A 17,383-nucleotide genomic window follows, 5' to 3' on the forward strand; every position below is an offset into this window, starting at 1 on the left:
ACCTGTCAAGGTCCCAAGCTCGCAGAATCATGGTCGACGGGCTTTCCAAAGAATTGGGCCTCAACCACCCAGCACAACAACATGGTGCCGGCGCGAACCAGAACTCCCAAGCAAAAGCTCATCAATATGATGAAAAGGAGTCCGACACGATACGAGGCAGAGAAGCGTTTGCCGGTGAAAAGCACTATGAAAGACCTCGGATATCAGCCGACTCTTATGGGCTTCAACGCACGAGCTCGGGTGTCAATGTCGAACAGGCGGAGAAAGATTTTGCAGAATTGAGCAGAGAACTAAGTGCAATCAGCCGTCGAATTTCGCGGACACACTCGAAAGCCTCGAATGTCAGGGCGAAGGATGTGGAGAAGGCAATCAGTTCATCCGATGAGAATTCCGAAGATACCTTCGACTTGGAAACCACTCTACGCGGCGCGAGGGAGGCAGATACTGCTGCAGGCATCAAACCGAAGTATATCGGTGAGTTTGGCGCGGAGGCATGCTTCCATCTTTACTAAACCCGGCTCAACAGGCGTGATTTGGGACAATCTCACTGTCCGCGGCATCGGTGGCATCAAGAACTTTGTGAAAGTCTTCCCCGATGCCTTCATCGACTTCTTCAACGTGCCAGGAACTATTATGAGCATTCTCGGGATAGGCAAAAAGGGCAGAGAATTCAGCATCTTGCAAGGCTTCCGTGGTGTTGCGAAACCGGGTGAGATGGTGCTTGTCCTGGGTCGACCTGGAAGTGGTTGTACGACGTTTCTCAAAGTGCTTGCCAATCAACGGTATGGATATACAGGCATAGACGGAGAGGTTCTCTACGGCCCCTTTGACGCAGCGACGTTTGAGAAGCTCTACCGGGGCGAGGCAGTCTACAACCAAGAGGACGATGTCCACCATCCCACACTAACTGTTGGCCAAACCCTCGGGTTCGCACTCGACACCAAAACGCCTGGAAAACGTCCGCTGGGCCTCAGCAAAGCCGAGTTCAAGAATAGGGTTATCCGACTCCTCCTCAAAATGTTCAACATCGAGCACACTATCAATACCATTGTGGGTAATCCTTTTATGCGCGGCGTCTCTGGTGGAGAAAGAAAGAGAGTCTCTATTGCCGAGATGATGGTGACTCGAGCCACAGTCTGCTGTTGGGATAATAGCACGCGTGGTCTCGATGCCTCCACAGCTCTTGACTATGCAAAATCACTTCGAATCATGACCAACATCTACAAAACCACCACTTTCGTCTCGTTATATCAAGCGTCCGAGAACATCTACAGCCAATTTGACAAAGTTATGGTGATCGATGAAGGCAGACAAGTCTTCTTCGGTCCTGCAAAGGAAGCAAGAGGATATTTTGAAGGATTGGGTTTTTTGGAGAAACCACGTCAAACAACGCCTGACTATCTCACAGGCTGTACCGACGAGTTCGAACGGGAATATAAACCGGGCAGATCTCCCGAGAACGCGCCTTCGACGCCTGACTCCTTCGTGGAAGCCTTCAACAAGTCCACCTATGCTGAAAAGCTCGAGAAAGAGATGGGGGACTATCGAGAATCCATCAAGCAAGAAAAACAGATTTATGATGATTTCGTGGCGGCACATCGAGAAGCCAAACGGAAGCACACACCCAAAAACTCGGTCTACTCGGTTCCATTCCACCTGCAGATCTGGGCCTTGGTGCAACGACAGTTTCTGATCAAATGGCAAGATAAATTCTCTCTAGCAGTCTCTTGGATCACGTCCATTACCATTGCGATTGTAGTCGGTACCGTCTGGTTGAACCAACCCAAAACTTCTGCGGGAGCGTTCACTCGCGGCGGCGTTCTCTTCATCGCCTTGCTCTTCAACGCATTCCAGGCATTTTCAGAACTTGCATCCACTATGATCGGGCGACCTATTGTGAACAAGCATCGAGCGTATACTTTCCACCGACCTAGCGCTCTATGGCTTGCACAGATCCTGGTCGACCTGGCATTTGCGTCCGTCCAGATTTTTGTCTTTAGTGTCATTGTGTACTTCATGACAGGGTTGGTCCGGAGTCCCGGGGCGTTCTTTACGTTCGTGCTCATCATCATCACGGGCTACCTTTCGATGACATTGTTTTTCCGAACAATTGGTTGCCTATGCCCGGACTTCGACTACGCTATCAAGTTCGCTGCTGTCATTATTACCTTGTACGTGATCACTTCTGGGTATATCATTCAGTATCAGAGCCAGCAAGTGTGGCTACGGTGGATATTTTACATCAATGCACTTGGTCTAGGTTTCGCAGCGATGATGATGAATGAGTTCATGAGACTGACGATGCGCTGTACCGACGAGTCGCTGATACCATCTGGTCCTGGGTACAACAACATTGATCACCAAGTCTGCACTCTGCCGGGCTCTCAAGCAGGATCGGTCGAAGTATTGGGGACTGCATATGTTAAGAAGGGCTTTTCCTACGACCCAGCGGACCTCTGGCGAAATTTTGGCATCATCGTTGTATTGATCGCATTCTTCCTGTTCACCAACGTCCTGCTAGGAGAAACCATCAAATATGGAGCGGGCGGTCGCACGGTCACTTACTTCACCAAGGAAAACAAAGAAAGAAAAGCATTGAATGAGAAACTCCAGGAACGCAAACGAAGAAGACAAACGAAACAAGACGCCGGAGACAGCTCAGAGCTCAACATCACTTCCAAAGCTATCTTGACCTGGGAGAATCTTACTTACGATGTGCCCACTCCCTCGGGGCAGCTGCGGCTACTGAAAGATGTCTTTGGATACGTCCGTCCAGGACAACTGACCGCTTTGATGGGCGCCAGCGGGGCCGGGAAGACGACGTTACTTGATGTCCTCGCGTCTCGGAAGAATATCGGTGTTATTGGCGGAGATATCTTGGTTGATGGTCAAAAGCCTGGCATTGGGTTCCAGAGAGGTACCTCATATGCAGAACAACTTGACGTCCACGAATCGACTCAGACAGTCCGAGAAGCACTCCGGTTCAGCGCCGATCTTCGCCAACCGTACGAAGTGCCTAGAGAGCAAAAGTACGCCTACGTTGAAGAAGTTCTCTGCTTACTCGAACTCGAAAATCTTGCAGATGCCATCATTGGCAGCCCTGAAAGTGGACTTTCAGTTGAAGAGCGCAAAAGAGTGACTATCGGCGTGGAACTTGCCGCAAAGCCTCAACTGTTACTTTTCCTTGACGAACCCACCTCAGGTCTTGATTCACAATCCGCATTCAACATTGTTCGCTTCCTCCGCAAACTGTCCGCGGCTGGACAAGCGATTCTCTGCACCATTCATCAACCCAACAGCGCCCTATTCGAGAATTTCGACCGGCTTCTCTTGCTACAAAAAGGTGGAGAGACCGTCTACTTCGGGGACATTGGCAAAGACGCCCATGTCCTTTTGGGGTACTTCCACAAATACGGCGCTGATTGTCCTCCCGATGCTAACCCGGCAGAATGGATGCTCGATGCCATCGGGGCAGGCATTGCACCTCGCATTGGTGACAGGGACTGGGGCGACATATGGCGCGAAAGCGACGAGCTCGCGACCGTCAAGACCGAAATCATAGGCATGAAAGGCCAACGTCAACGCCAGGTTGCTGGCGAACCGAAGCTGGATGAAAGAGAATACGCCTCTCCACTGTGGCATCAAATCAAAGTCGTGTCCAAGCGAACGCACTTGGCGTTCTGGCGTTCACCCAACTATGGTTTTACAAGGCTATTCAACCATGTGGCCATCGCGTTGCTTTCGGGATTGGCATTCCTGCAGCTCGACGACAGTCGTTCAAGCTTACAGTACCGAGTTTTCGTCATCTTTCAGATCACCGTCATCCCTGCCCTGATTTTGGCGCAGGTGGAACCCATGTACGACCTTTCCCGGCTGATATTCTACCGGGAGTCCGCGGCGAAAGCATACAGCCAATTCCCGTTTGCGTTTGCCATGGTCTGCGCCGAGATGCCATACAGCCTTCTGTGCACGGTTGGGTTTTTCGTCCCGATATACTACTTGCCCGGGTTCAACAATGCCAGTTCGAGGGCGGGATATCAGTTCTTCATGGTGCTAATTACCGAGTTGTTCTCGGTGACAATGGGCCAGATGATTGCCGCACTAACGCCGTCGAGTTTCATCTCCAGTCTGATCAACCCGTTTATTGTCATCACCTTCGCATTGTTCTGCGGTGTTACCATTCCAAAGCCACAGATCCCCGGGTTTTGGCGGGCGTGGCTGTACCAGCTTGACCCGTTCACTCGCTTGGTATCAGGGATGGTCACCACGGAATTGCACGGCTTACCCGTGGTTTGTACCTCGTCGGAACTCAACCCGTTCCCTTCACCACCGGGGGAGGATTGTGGAGAGTACATGCGCAACTTCTTCGAACGTGGCGGGCCAGGCTACATTGTCAGCAACGTCAGCGATGTGTGTCAGTACTGCGCTTACAAAGTTGGTGACCAATTTTACCAGCCCTTGCAGCTGAGTTTCGGCCATCGCTGGCGAGATCTAGGGATTTTTGCAGCTTTCATTGCGAGCAACTTGATCTTGCTGTTCTTAGGGTCGAGGTATTTGAATTTCAATAGACGATAGAGCAACATGTGGATACAAATGGGGCCACCAATGAGTGCGTTAGGCAAGGACGGATAGCTCCTTGCAGAGGTATTTGCTACAATAGTCGTGTACAGGGCCGTGGTAGTGTATATATGTATGTATATATATATATATATATATATACGCACACACATCCATCTTAGAACGTTGGTTTTGAGGATAGAAAAAAGAGGCCAGAAATTACAAAGTACACTACACTCTCTTATCTCTGTCGCCAAGTTGATGCCTCCTCTTGCTCTTTTTTCAATGCTTTGTGAAGCCCATCGATTCATTGCTCCTGAGTCCCGTCCTTGCGTCACTGATGACGATTGAGTTCGTGATGCCAAAAGCGGTTAACCCCCACACCGAGCCACGTGATCTGAATCTCCACCGCCACAAACCGGTTTTTTCTTGCTCTCGCCAGAGTCTCTCTTCATCATCCACATGGCGATGGCGAAATGCAAACTCCGCATCTCACTCCCTTGTTCGGCGAGTTGGGTCCTCTGCTCGACACAGCCCGTGTTGCTGCTCTTCCGTCCACTCACGGCTAACATCTCAGCGCCAATGGGCTCCCGTTCTTTGGAATTTGTGGCTTGCCTTCTGACGTCGTGCTCTCTTTCGCTTTGGGCGAGGTTGCGACTGATCGACTGGAGGGCACACGGGAGGGAGGTTGAGGATTGAAAAAACAGCCAGCCATCTTTTCCTTCCAGCCGTCTCATTTCTCTCCATCATTCCTCTCCTTCGAGCTGTTGAGTAAACGCCGAGCCTCCTTCGTTCTGTTGCATCTGTTCCTCTTCCTTCCCTTGTCGTGGTCGCATGCGCGGCTTCGTCACCTTGCCCACCCGCTTTCCTGACACTGTCTTACTGTATTCCCTTGACTAATTGGAATGCCGGCTGAACTTATGGAGAACGGAAAGCTTGAGAACAACGGCCATCAAGAGAAGCCTCTTCACGAGTGAGTAGTTGCAAGCAGGCAGCAGACCACAGTCGCGCAGCCTCAGAGTCTTCGACATGGTCACTCACACTCCGTTAGGCTTCTTACTTCGTCCCTGGTAGATATCTGTGTTGGCCAAGACTCCACACGCTGGTCTTTACACGAGAGACTCCTGTGCTACCACTCTCCGTTCTTCTCGTCCATCTTTTACGGAGATGCCAAGAATGAAGAGAAGACACCCCGGGAAAAGAAGACCTATAACCTCCCCGAGGAGGACGACTATCCGTTTGAGCTTCTAGTGGGCTGGTTGTACTCCAAATCCCTCCACACACCAAAGACAGAGAAGGACATCGGCCCTTTGCTTGACTTGTATCTGCTTTCGGAGAAACTGCAAATCAAGCAGCTCAGCATTGACGCCGTCGAAGCAGTCAGGGAATACTACCACAGCACTTCCACATATCCCGGCCTCCGCAGGGTTCAGTACATCTATGCCGAAACGGAAGAAGACAACGAGATGCGCGAAATGATGGTGTCGTCGGTCGCGCGCCAATTAACCATCGGCGACAAGATCCCCGCACACTGGGCGACGGCTCTCAAGCGCAACGGACAACTGGCCGTCGACATTATCCGCGCGATTCAGCAATGGCACATTGAAGAACGCAGCATTCCGGATGTCCGTGACGGCAGTCGGATCAGGGGCCGACTTCTCAACGGCGGTGCATTCAGCGCGGTCGAGCGGGTCGGCAACTCGCGGGAAACAGACGACACCATCGACACAAACATGGGAGTCGAGAGTTTGAATAGTGGACCGAGTGATGCACCGAACGTCAAGAGCGACGCTGAAGAGTAAGTTTCGCGCCCGTTCGTGTACCGCAGTTCAATCGGGGGCAGAAGAATGGGACACGAATGGGATTTATTCCTGCTGCTTGTGGGAAAAATCCACGCCTATCCTGTTCTTCTCGTCCGTAAGATCTACCGGAAAGCCAAAAAAAAAAAATCAATCAAAATCAAAAATCAAAGCGAGAGATGAGAGAGAGCATAAGCTGAGCGATGAAACCACGCAAAACAAAAAGAAATCCATCACAAAGTCCGCCGCCACCGCCACCTCGACCACCAGAGCCGCCAACAAGCCCACCAGCCAAACGACCCGAAGAACCGGGAGGAGCGGTTGGGGAAGGATTAATAATAGCAGGGCGAAAAGCTGGGGAAGAACGAGGAGAACAAGGAGAAGAAAACAAACAGCGTCAAAAGAAGAGTAGCGGTAAACGTAACGAGCACGGGCACGAGCACGAGCACGAGCACCACGAGCAACACCCAGTCTTCTCGCCCTCGCCCTCCCCCCCATCCTCTGCCCCATCCTCCTTCTCCTCGACGAAGAAGGAAGACAAAACCCCAGAAGCATCCGAACCCCAAGGGATGGAACGGACTTCTCCAGCACGAAGCAAAAGGAGCGAAAATGGCGAACCGTCTTCTTCAACAAAAACCAAAAGTAGCAAGGCGGCGGCGGCTGCTGCTGCTACTACTACTACTACTGATAATGATAATGACGACGGCGAAGATAACAGTGTCGGTGATGTTGAAGGTTCCCTGTCCGCGTCATACAAGACATTAATCACGGACGCATGGCGCTTCTCATCGACAAAAAAATGCCCCGAGACAATACTCCTAATCTCCGCCTGGGCCGTGTATTCTATCTATTTTCTCGCGTACTATGCATTTGCAATCGGAAAAGGCATTACTTGAAAGAAAGTGAAAACAAAAAGAAAATAAATTCTAGGCTACTACTCGCTCATTCGTACATGCATGATCTCCTGGGTAGCTCAGCTGTCTTCTGTTCAACAAACCGGCAGCAACGCGGAATGAGATAAGAATGACAAAGGATCAAAGATAAACTGTATTCGCTCTCCCCTACAGTTAGGTAACATGGCACTATACTTCGACCGCAACCGGTCGAAATAGCCTAGAGACATTATTGCTTCGAGGCCACGGAAGCATCGACCAACCATCATGCCGTCCAAGGTGATGCAGCCCTCGACTCTTCGTCCCCGCGTCCAAACACACCCAAGCACTGCCTGGGTTGAGGTAGTAACTAACCGGCAAGAACAACATGGATACAATGGTGAAGTCGAAGATCCGCTTCTTGACTCACTGCTTTCAGTCTTTGTCTTGCCACTCTTCCATCTCTGCGCAGTTCACACCGGAAACTCTCTCTACCTCCCAGGTTCTCCAGAAGTCGCCTTTCCATCCCTTCCAAAAAAATGTTCCTCAACTCGTCTGTCCTGATGGCATGACTGGTACAGGCACATTCCAATCATAACTGAGGCGGGTACGTATATCGCTGTAGATCAATCCGTTGCTCCAAAGGATGTTTGAGGTCTCGTCGTGTAGAAAGGCGAAGATGTGATATGAATGATAGTCTGCATTCGATTCCATTAACTAGGGCCACTTCTACTCTCGTTGGTTCCCTCCGCTGCTATGCATGGCATATCGCTTTTGACATTAGTGGCTTGTGAACTTTTTGCCTCTTTGACTTTTGTATCTTCCCCCCTCCTCTCGGCGAATGCTCGCTTTTATCTACAAAGAAGGCGCTGCAATAATTTCAAGAACGATCGCGAAATGTGACGAGACGGCTCGTCGTGGTCTAGAAGATATGATAAAATCGTGGTGGGTGACCAGGTCAGATTGGCCAAAGGAACATGGCCCATAGGACATTGTGCACTTCATGCAGGAGAGATTCCGAGCCTCAATTGGAGATCCGCTGGTAGAACAATAGATAGGCAACTTTATTGTCCTTGACGACGTACTTGGGATTTGGCGTCTGCTTCCCGGATGAGTCTTTTGGTGTGGAAGATCCGTTTAAGACGGCGCTCATGGTCGATTTGGATCTTGAATGCCCATTGACTTGGCTCCAAGTGTTGTCCGAAGTATCATCTTCATCAGTTCCTTGATCGAATTGCTCGAATCGGTTGCCGCTGGGTGTGTGGCGCTCCAGGGCTGCTGCAAGGACCTTAGGATCTTCTTCGCTGCCACCCTCGGCAACTTCTTCAGCCCTGATGCGACGCAGTAATGTGTCATCCATACGGATCCATTCACGACCATCTTGGCGGCGGATATCAACCGTATAGTGGCCACCGTTGGCGTTCTTGCCATGATGATAGATGACCCCCGTGAGGCGGTATTTGGGTAACCCGCCGTGCGCTGTGTACTTGTTCCGAACCTGCAGAGGGAATACGTCCTTCGGGATCTCGAGTTCCAGAGGATAGCCGACTCTTTTCCAGATCTTCTCCGCACGTTTGGTGGTGTTATCATAATGGAAGCGTTTGAGGTGTAGGATCAGGACAGGAGGTAGAGTCTCAATAAAGACTTGTTTTGTCGCCGTGGCCTTGACTCCTCTTGGGGTATAAAAATCACCTTGCATACTCTCCGGTCTGGTAAGCCCTTTCAAAGCATCAATGATGTTGTTTACTTGAGGAGAGCCAATATCAAGCTGCAGCGGTGAGTATGGCTCTAAAGTGACAGACAACTTGTTGCCGGAAACCTTCAACTCGGACCGAAGCTTTCCGCCAAAGATACTGGTCACAGGAGATTCCGCAGCAATCACCCCTGAAGATCGAGTGACAGCGGGCTTCTGTTTATGACCCACTTCCATCCAACCATTTTCAGCATCAGCGTGTTCGGAGGCATTGGAAACACTGCCCACAGGCGTAGTCCGACCGGAGCTTGAAGCTGTGGTAGATCTCATGGCACGAGCACATTCTTCATGCAGTTCTTCCAGCAGGAAGCCTAGAAACTCTTGAGCGTCCTGCTGATGGCCCCTCCTCATTTCCCGAAACCGAGGCAAATCTTTTATGGCAGCATAAACATACTCAGGAATGAAAGAGTCGCCGTAGTTTTCATAATCATCTGGCTTCAAGCGCAGACGGAGCTGTTCCACAGAGTTCGCAGAGCAGATGTTGGGGTACTCTCGTACAAACATTATCATTGCATCGATCAGGGGAGTGTCGCTCTTGAATGAATGTGGAGCTCTGTCAGCCAGTTTCGCTATGAAATCGTAGAATGGCAGGCAGAAAACAAGGACTTGCAACACAGAATTCATATAACACATGTTGCCGGTATTGACAAGACCGCGCGGTTTTAAGAAAGAGATCTGAGTCGGTGCTTCCACGATCGAATTCATGTCGTTCAGCACATCGGATAGGGTTTCACTCTTTGCGGTTCCAGAGATAGTCGAGGCCGCCTTGGAAGGCAAGGCCGCAGACGGACCAGTCCGTAAATCATTCGACTTGAAAAGATTGGCCCAAGATTTTGGCGGAGGCGGAGCCGAAACACTAGGCGCGGCAGTTTCAGAGGTTAGCTTCGCCTCTGACGCGTCAGAGGAGGTGGGCCGGGGCTCCGTTATTTCTACAGATGGCTGTGCCGACTCGGATAGCTTTGATTGTGTCGAGACGACTGAATCACGGTGGGTCGAGCGTGCTGCAGAAGGGCTAGACGGCAGGACAGGTACAGCTGGCAAGACGGGGCCAACAGGTCGAGCCTTTGGCTGAGTCGGAGTTTGCTGAGGTTTTGATAGTGGAGCAGGGACGGCAGAGGATGGGGTTGTTGGTTGGGTAGATGCAACATCAGACGGCGCATCCGATGGCAGAGGTGTTGATTCCTGTGTGATGGGCTGTTCTGTCGAGGCGTCTGCGATAACATCCTTCTCTTGTGACACAGCCTCCAACTGCTCTTGTGACGCTGCTTCTTCGTTGGTTGCTGAAGCAGCTGGCTCCTGAGGCACTGGTTCGACCAAGGGGTAGACCACTGGTTCCGCGGCCAGGAGTGAACGAGGAATTCGCCGTCTCTGTCGAGGAGCACGTGGTGGGAAAGGCTCGCCCTCAACAGACAGCCAGGGAACTGGAGGGTAAAAAGGTTCCCTAGGAGCATCAAGGGCCGGGCTTTGTACTCGTTGGGGGGCAGGTGAAATGGCGGGGGAGATGTTATCCTTTCTTGTATTCACAGTGCTTGAGGTGCTTAGCGGAGGAGAAGGCGGTGTTTGAACGGGATTTGAGGCAATGGAGGGAGCGGCAGAGGTCGGTTGCGGCGGCAGCGATGCTGGGCCTTGCGCGTGTCGAGGCCTGGGCTGCACGTGAGGTTGGGAGGATACAACCAGAGGTCCGTGATGGGGCGGCGGAGCAGTAGGAGGATATTGAGGCGGTGGCATAGGGAGATGAGGATAATATGGCTGTCTGCCATGCATAGGATGCATGTGTTGTTGTGGTTGATAGCCATACCAGTTCGGCGGATAGTGCTGAGGGTATTGGGGCATCATAGGAGCCATCTGATGTGGATAAAATTGATATTGCGAATGAGCCCTCATGGGAGGCACCATGCCCGCGTACGAGCCATCGCGCCTCTGAGGAGGCTGCATGGGCATGGGATGTTGCCCGTAGGGAGGGTGGTTTGGTTGCATTGTTCCGATAAAGTCGCGTTCAGGACTTTCTGCGCCAGGACATGATGTCGAATGATGGGACGAATCGCGTCTCTTGTCTCCGCGATCTTTGGTCTTCTAAGCCAACGATCTCTGCTGCTCCATGATCAAAGGCGGACAGGGAGACGACAGGCAGTTGCAGGTGAAAGGTAGTGCGATGTGTCGAGGGCGACTGCGCCCAGGGGAAGATGAAGGAAGGAGAGGGAAAGCGCGGTCGGTCGAAGTTGATTGAGGCAGCTGTTCTCAGAGACACAAACAAAGTGAGACGCCTGCCGCAGGGTCTTCAGCAAGAGGTGAGCAAGAGTAGAGAGAGGAGGATGGGGATTGCTGAAGAGATGATCAAGCAAACTGTGAGAAGAGGTGCAAGTTGGATCTTTCTCTGATGCGCAGTCATTTGCAGTCAAGTCAACTTCGGCGGATTTCGCAGTCGGCTGGACCCAGGTGCCAGGTGGGCGCTAACCACGAACCACTGCATGTCCAGCTATTCGCCCTTGTCGCCCACTCCCCCCCAAAAGACTGGTGGCCCCCAGCCCCTTCTGGTGCTTCTCCAATTCTCTATTAGGTGCTGGAAATTAGGTAAGCCTCCTGGCCACTAGGCATAGGCAGTTAGATGGCAAGATGGTGAGTGGTAAGTGGTGCCAGTTAGAGTCATGCTCGTGATGAAGTCCCCCGCCATGACTTGCAGTCGCCATACCTGTAATCTTCCACCCTGCGCTGTCGTCGATTGTTTCAACCTCATTCAACTACCTCCACCCCTTCACTGGGGGTGATTGTAGTCCCTTACAATTACATTCATTGCTCAGTCGGCTTATTTCGGTCATCTTGCAGTTGTCCATCTTCCTTTCTCGTCGAGGACTCTGGTCTGCTTCACTGCCGACTCGAGGAGACAACCCAGTAGCAGCAATGTCATCCAGCGCCACCTCCATTCCGCCCGCAAGTAAACTCCCTCCGTCTTCGAATTCGTCCAATTTTTCGCTCGCTCCTCCCGACAATTCCTTTTCTAAGCGCTCTATCAGCTCAGGGGGTTCTGGAGCAGCCGTTGCAACGCGTCAGGTTCCGCAGGCGCGCGGGAACCAGCCCTTGAAGAAGCAGCACAAGCAACAGAAGAAGCCTCGTCTCGTCGATGAGGATGTCCTACACGAGACCCAAGCCATGAGGTCCATCAACTCACGCAAGGGTCAAACCTCCATCACCCACCTTATGAACTTTTCCTTACCTCCCCGCCCCCAGCACCACTATCAACATCACTTCAATCATCGACACCAGAGACGCAATCCTACTTGGGGCCTCGGCTCCGGATATCATGCTATCGACAAAGCTCGCTATGTTCATGCGAACTACCGTTTCGTCGTCCGCCCGGACCGAGAATACCATGTGCAGACGGTCGATGCAGATGTCTACGTCAGTTGGGATGCAGTTTTACAAGTGCTGGCTTCAGCCGAGACTCAAGAGGCTAGCTGTCCAATCTGCCTGTCCACTCCAGTCGCTCCACGCATGGCCAAGTGCGGCCACATCTTCTGTCTGCCCTGCCTCATCCGCTACATGCATTCAACAGATGAATCCAACCCGATTCCCGAGAAGCGACCAAGGTGGAAAAAGTGCCCAATTTGCGAGGATAGCATTTATATATCTGATACCAGACCGGTCAGATGGATCCAGGGTAACGATGTCAGTATGCTAAGAGAAGGTGGTGACATCCTGCTTAGGCTGCTCAAGCGTGAGCCTGGTACAACATTGGCCTTGCCCAGAGACACCGCTGAGAGCAGCAGTCGCTCTGATGACATCCCCTGGTTTCATGTGGCTGGGATGATGGAGTATGCTCGGTTCATGAAAGGGGGCGAAGAATACATGATCGCTCAGTACGACCAGGAGATTGCGGACCTCGATACTCAGGAAAAGGAGGACGAACTGATGTTTGGCGACGATAACACTTGGACCCGGAAAGCCGTGCTGGCTATCGAAGATGCCAAACAGAAGTTGTCCGGCCTGGGCAATCCTCCGATGGCAGCGCCAAACTCATCTACAAAGCAACAAGAGATCCCAGAGTCTTGGGATTCAGTCGACCAGGAGGGGTCTTCCAACTTGACTTCGGCTGTTAAGCTGATGACACTCGGTCAAGGCACCGCTACGGCGAAACCTGCAGCACCCCCCTCGCGGCATGCTCACGGACCTCATCGGCCATCGTCTCACCCGTTTTATTTCTATCATGCATTACCAAATTTCTTCCTCTCACCATTAGATATTCGGATCCTCAAGGCTGCTTTCGGGGACTTTTCTGCATTTCCTTCGACCATCCTCCCACGGGTAGAACACATATCTACAGGGCATATCTTAGATGATGATCTGCGCAAACGGGCCAAGTACATGGCTCATTTGCCATATGGCTGTGAAGTGACATTCTTAGAATGTGACTGGACAGACGTCATTAGCCCGGCCATTCTAGAGCAATTTCAGGATGACATTACTAAACGACGAAAGAGAAACCTGGAAAAGGAAGCGAGAGAAGAGAGAGATAGAATCCGGGCCGAAAAGGAAGAGGACGACAAAAGATGGGCGGCTACCCGCCGGCCTCGGAGGCCGAGTTCTGTGCCAAAGAGTTTCACTGAATCGGATTTTCAACCATTAGTGGACTCGGCGACTCATGCTAGCTCTTCGCCAGGCGAGCCTGGTCTAGCAACGACACCGCCGTGGGGTAACGCCAGGGCTCAGTCTGCATTTGCGACGCTGGCCACACCAGGCACTAGTCCTGACGCACCTCGAACAGTCTGGGGGACGGCGGCAGTGGCACCAATCTCCCCACCGTTGATCGCGGCGCCTGAACCGGTGACCGCACAAGTTGACGACGGCTGGCTGCAGGGTTGGGAGCAAGACTTGCTGGATGAGAGTGACGCGGTGGCTATGGTTGAGGCTACCTTGAATAATGGGAGCTCGCGCCCAAGTGGCGGAGGCCCTTCAACAAAGAAGGGAAAGAAGAAGAAGATTACGCTGATGTCGACGGGCAATCGACGTGGTGCTTAGCAGCATCTTGGGAAACCCCCCAAAGTCTCCTTGGGATCTGGGATAAACCGTTCAATGTGTTCAGACTTTGAGATGTGTTGATGAATTGAATGAAATGCAAGAGACGGGGACGCCAGGCACCCGATGTGATTGTAGATAGCGGCGACCAACCTTGACTTTAGCCATAGTAGGCCATTTGGACTTTTGAGTCTAACACCCAGGACTCAATGGATTCGCGATCAAGAAACAACTGTTCCGCTTCTCCCATCACATTTGGTGAGGTAGACAAAGTAGTTGAACATGGACTAGTAGAGAAGCATCCGTAATTGATTCATCAAAGGGTCTCTTTTCAAGTCATCTATTCAATCAGTGGGGAGGGGGGGGAAGTCCAGTTTGCTTGTGCCATACAGCAATTCCATTTTGTCGAAAAACATAGGTTCCATCCTAAACGTCAGTTACATTTTATCCCTTCTATCATCATCAACGTCTCGTTCTTGCTCTCTTTGGCCCCATAGGCTAGTATGGCTCCCGGCAAGGTTTCCCGTGTCTCGCGAGATTCGTGCGTCGTCGCCATCCTGTCGGCCTGATTTGGGGGGGGGGTTGGTATTCCTTGTGGGAAACAGTTCTATGGAATCTAGACATCAATGGCGTCCACGACAACGCCCTTGACCCACTCGTAGCCCATGACCCGGGCGACCTCCTGCGCGGTCTCGTGGCTCACGAGGGCACTGACGAGGTACAGGCTCGCGTCAATGCCGCTAATGGTGCCGCCGCTGGTGATGACGCGCATGCCGCCCAGCTTCATGCTCTGCCTGCGCACCAGGTTCTCGTGCTTCAGGTTACTCTCGCGCCTGGCCAGGGAGCCCTTGCGCGCGGTGCTGCCCTTGCGGTTCTTCTTGAACACGTAGGGGTTTTCGTCGAGGTTCTCGCCCAGGTCGAAGCGCGCGTTGTTGACCACGTAGCGCTCCTCCATGACGTCGGTGCGTTCGCCCATTTCGCGCGCCGCGGCGTCCTGGCACTCCTTCTCAAGCTTGATGTAGAAGTCCGGGTGTGTGGTCGCCGCCAGGCCCTGCAGCAGGCCCTGGCTCGCCAGGAACAGCGCCGCCGTGTCCACGGCCAGCACGGTGCGCTCTCTCCCCGGGTCGGCGGTCTGGGCGTCGGCGAAGGCCTTGATGATCTGTGTAGGCTCGGCTTGGGTCTTGAGCACCTGCATGCAGTTGTCCTTGCCGCCGGGGACGACGAGGACGTCAAACTCCTTGAGGCGTTTGTGCGCTTCTTTGAAGGAGATATGCGCGGTCAATGTGACGCCCTGGGCGGTCAGGACTTTTTCCTGGGCCGCGGCGAAGGTGACGTCGAAGGCTTTGCTTTCTGGGAGTGCTCGCGTGTCAGCCTGCTCGGTGTCGTGTGATGCGGGGCTTGGGGGAAAGGGAAAAGCATTTTACCTGGGTCGTTGGCGTTGTATTGAGCGTGAGTGAGAACTTCGAGCGGGCCGGCAAAGTCAAGAAGGTCCATGTTGTCGTGCATGGTGATGAGGACCTGGATAGGCTCGTTGGTCTCGCTGTCTTGAATCGCACTCATCTTGCCGGCGCTGGATGGGTGTATGTAGAAAGGAGGAGGAAGTAGAGAGAGAGAGGAGTGCCTAAAGCAAATGAAGGACGCTAAGTTGTTTGTCTAGAGTGACGGAAGAATTCAATGGGCTTGATCGAGGGGTGGCGGTTGACGGCTGTGCTACAGTGATGGATTGAGTGCGGAAAGGGTGAAGGAGGTCGACCGGTGTGAGGAGTCAAGTGTCAGGTGGCCTGCTGGAGAAGTGCCTGGGTGGTCTGTTGGTTCGTTTCTGCGGAGACCCCACGAAATTCAGACTTCAATTCTGTGCGGTGCAGTTGGTGGCTGAAAACGTGGGGTACGAGGCCCTCGCCAATGTACCCAGTAGCCGCTGTAACAGTGGAATGAGGGGCGCAACGCCACAAAGCCACCAGGACGGAGCCAGGCTACAAGGCCCAGAAGTACGAGGTAAACCGTGGGAGATTTCTGAGCAGGCACAGTCTCTTTCTTCTTCTTACCTCCCTCCTTCCTTCTCCCTCCCTCTGCCTCTCCTGTGGCCTCAATGGCACTACGAGTCTGCGCAGACCACATCTTTTGCACATGTGAAATACGCCAAGACGCTAGTAATTATGGCTATAAAAGCAGCCTCCCCGACCACATAGATCTAGAATAGTCCAATACACTTTTACGCCTCATTTCACACACATCTCACTTGTGCCCATGTCTAGAGCGGCTTCCTGCAAGAAATGGTTGGAACGAAGGCCCGTCCGAACATTCAGGCCCTTGTCTTCGATGGCCAAGCTAGTTCCGTCATGAAGGGATACGGACGTGCAGAGTGTGTATTTAAAGACTCTGATGGCCCGGCTGTTCCTTTTCTGACCACGCACATTGCGGCACATAGACCAGTCAATTGTGCTGCAATGTGGACTACAAACACAACTTTGTTCCCAAGCCAGCTCCCGGTCCCACACTATCGAACTGACTGTCAAGCTCTCAGAATGTGATCTCATTGAGTATAAAGGCCCGTGTTCGTCAGAATCTTGAAGATCACAAGAACGACTGTGTTCGTCTAGAGTTTCTCATGTTGGGATTTAAGCGAGAGCTTATTAGGTTGAGAGAGGCGCACGCTGACTTGCAGCAAGAGAACGGCACCTTAACAGTCGACAAGGTCCAGCTCATGAAAACGAATACCGAGCTAGAACAACAGAATGAAACAATGACAATCAACATGGCTCAACTCCGAGACAAGAACAACGCACTTGAGCGCAAGAACGAAGCGATGACATCCGACAACGTGAGACTTGAAGAAGAGAATAACAGGCTTGCCCACCAGAACAGCGCATTGGCGGTTGACAGGGAAGTCATGCACCATTGGTATGTCCATGTGCTATATATACAATGGAGACATATACGTGATGTCTAACGCCTCGGGCTGCCGCGGAGAAATAGGCTCAATGGTCTGACGGTGTCAATGTGGAGGTTGACGTATGATTGTGTCTACCGTGCAACCGGCAGTGCAGACTGCCCATACAAGGTAATACATATATACCCACCCTTCACGGTTTTGTCGGACGAATTGCTGAAAGAAGCTCTCAAGAAAGCTCTCAGCAAGATCCTCAACGAAGGGGGCAAGATCTGGGGACAAGTTTGGAGCGACAATTGAAGTGAACTAGTTGGGAGTGAGGATTACCACCTTCATCGCCTGGCCCTGGTGGCCTCATTAAGAATGACAATAACAAAAATTCTGCTGCTCTCTCACGTCTAATTTCGTAGTCCGCGGAAGTGCCTCAGTCAACGGATCATCAAGCTCGAGGCCTTTCATAAGATATCCCTCTGTCAGCCGTGAGACCTGACTAAAACCGGCA

At 52.2% G+C, this 17,383-nt stretch overlaps 6 protein-coding genes across 6 annotated transcripts; 4 read left to right on the forward strand and 2 right to left on the reverse strand.

Annotated features, from left to right (window-relative positions):
- Window positions 1–29: 29 nt before the first annotated feature.
- Window positions 30–4,575, forward strand: A1O5_07059 (uncharacterized protein; the record flags this gene model as incomplete). Its single annotated transcript, XM_007747648.1, has 2 exons — window positions 30–474; window positions 527–4,575. 2 exons carry the CDS (start codon window positions 30–32, stop codon window positions 4,573–4,575), a joined length of 4,494 nt encoding a protein of 1,497 aa, XP_007745838.1.
- An 887-nt stretch (window positions 4,576–5,462) lies between these two features.
- On the forward strand, window positions 5,463–6,359 carry A1O5_07060 (uncharacterized protein; the record flags this gene model as incomplete). The annotated part of the gene is made up of 2 exons (XM_007747649.1): window positions 5,463–5,530; window positions 5,609–6,359. The coding sequence occupies 2 exons, from the start codon at window positions 5,463–5,465 to the stop codon at window positions 6,357–6,359; spliced, it is 819 nt and encodes a 272-aa protein (XP_007745839.1).
- A 1,893-nt stretch (window positions 6,360–8,252) lies between these two features.
- On the reverse strand, window positions 8,253–10,958 carry A1O5_07061 (ubiquitin thiolesterase; the record flags this gene model as incomplete). Its single annotated transcript, XM_007747650.1, has 1 exon — window positions 8,253–10,958. One exon carries the CDS (start codon window positions 10,956–10,958, stop codon window positions 8,253–8,255), a length of 2,706 nt encoding a protein of 901 aa, XP_007745840.1.
- Window positions 10,959–11,879: 921 nt separating this feature from the next.
- On the forward strand, window positions 11,880–13,994 carry A1O5_07062 (uncharacterized protein; the record flags this gene model as incomplete). Its single annotated transcript, XM_007747651.1, has 1 exon — window positions 11,880–13,994. One exon carries the CDS (start codon window positions 11,880–11,882, stop codon window positions 13,992–13,994), a length of 2,115 nt encoding a protein of 704 aa, XP_007745841.1.
- A 613-nt stretch (window positions 13,995–14,607) lies between these two features.
- On the reverse strand, window positions 14,608–15,551 carry A1O5_07063 (uncharacterized protein; the record flags this gene model as incomplete). Its single annotated transcript, XM_007747652.1, has 2 exons — window positions 14,608–15,341; window positions 15,416–15,551. 2 exons carry the CDS (start codon window positions 15,549–15,551, stop codon window positions 14,608–14,610), a joined length of 870 nt encoding a protein of 289 aa, XP_007745842.1.
- A 1,195-nt stretch (window positions 15,552–16,746) lies between these two features.
- A1O5_07064 (uncharacterized protein) lies at window positions 16,747–17,181 on the forward strand (the record flags this gene model as incomplete). The annotated part of the gene is made up of 2 exons (XM_007747653.1): window positions 16,747–16,892; window positions 16,968–17,181. 2 exons carry the CDS (start codon window positions 16,747–16,749, stop codon window positions 17,179–17,181), a joined length of 360 nt encoding a protein of 119 aa, XP_007745843.1.
- Window positions 17,182–17,383: the final 202 nt, after the last annotated feature.

Source organism: Cladophialophora psammophila (assembly GCF_000585535.1).
Source record: "Cladophialophora psammophila CBS 110553 chromosome Unknown aczJe-supercont1.10, whole genome shotgun sequence".
NCBI lineage: Eukaryota > Fungi > Ascomycota > Eurotiomycetes > Chaetothyriales > Herpotrichiellaceae > Cladophialophora > Cladophialophora psammophila.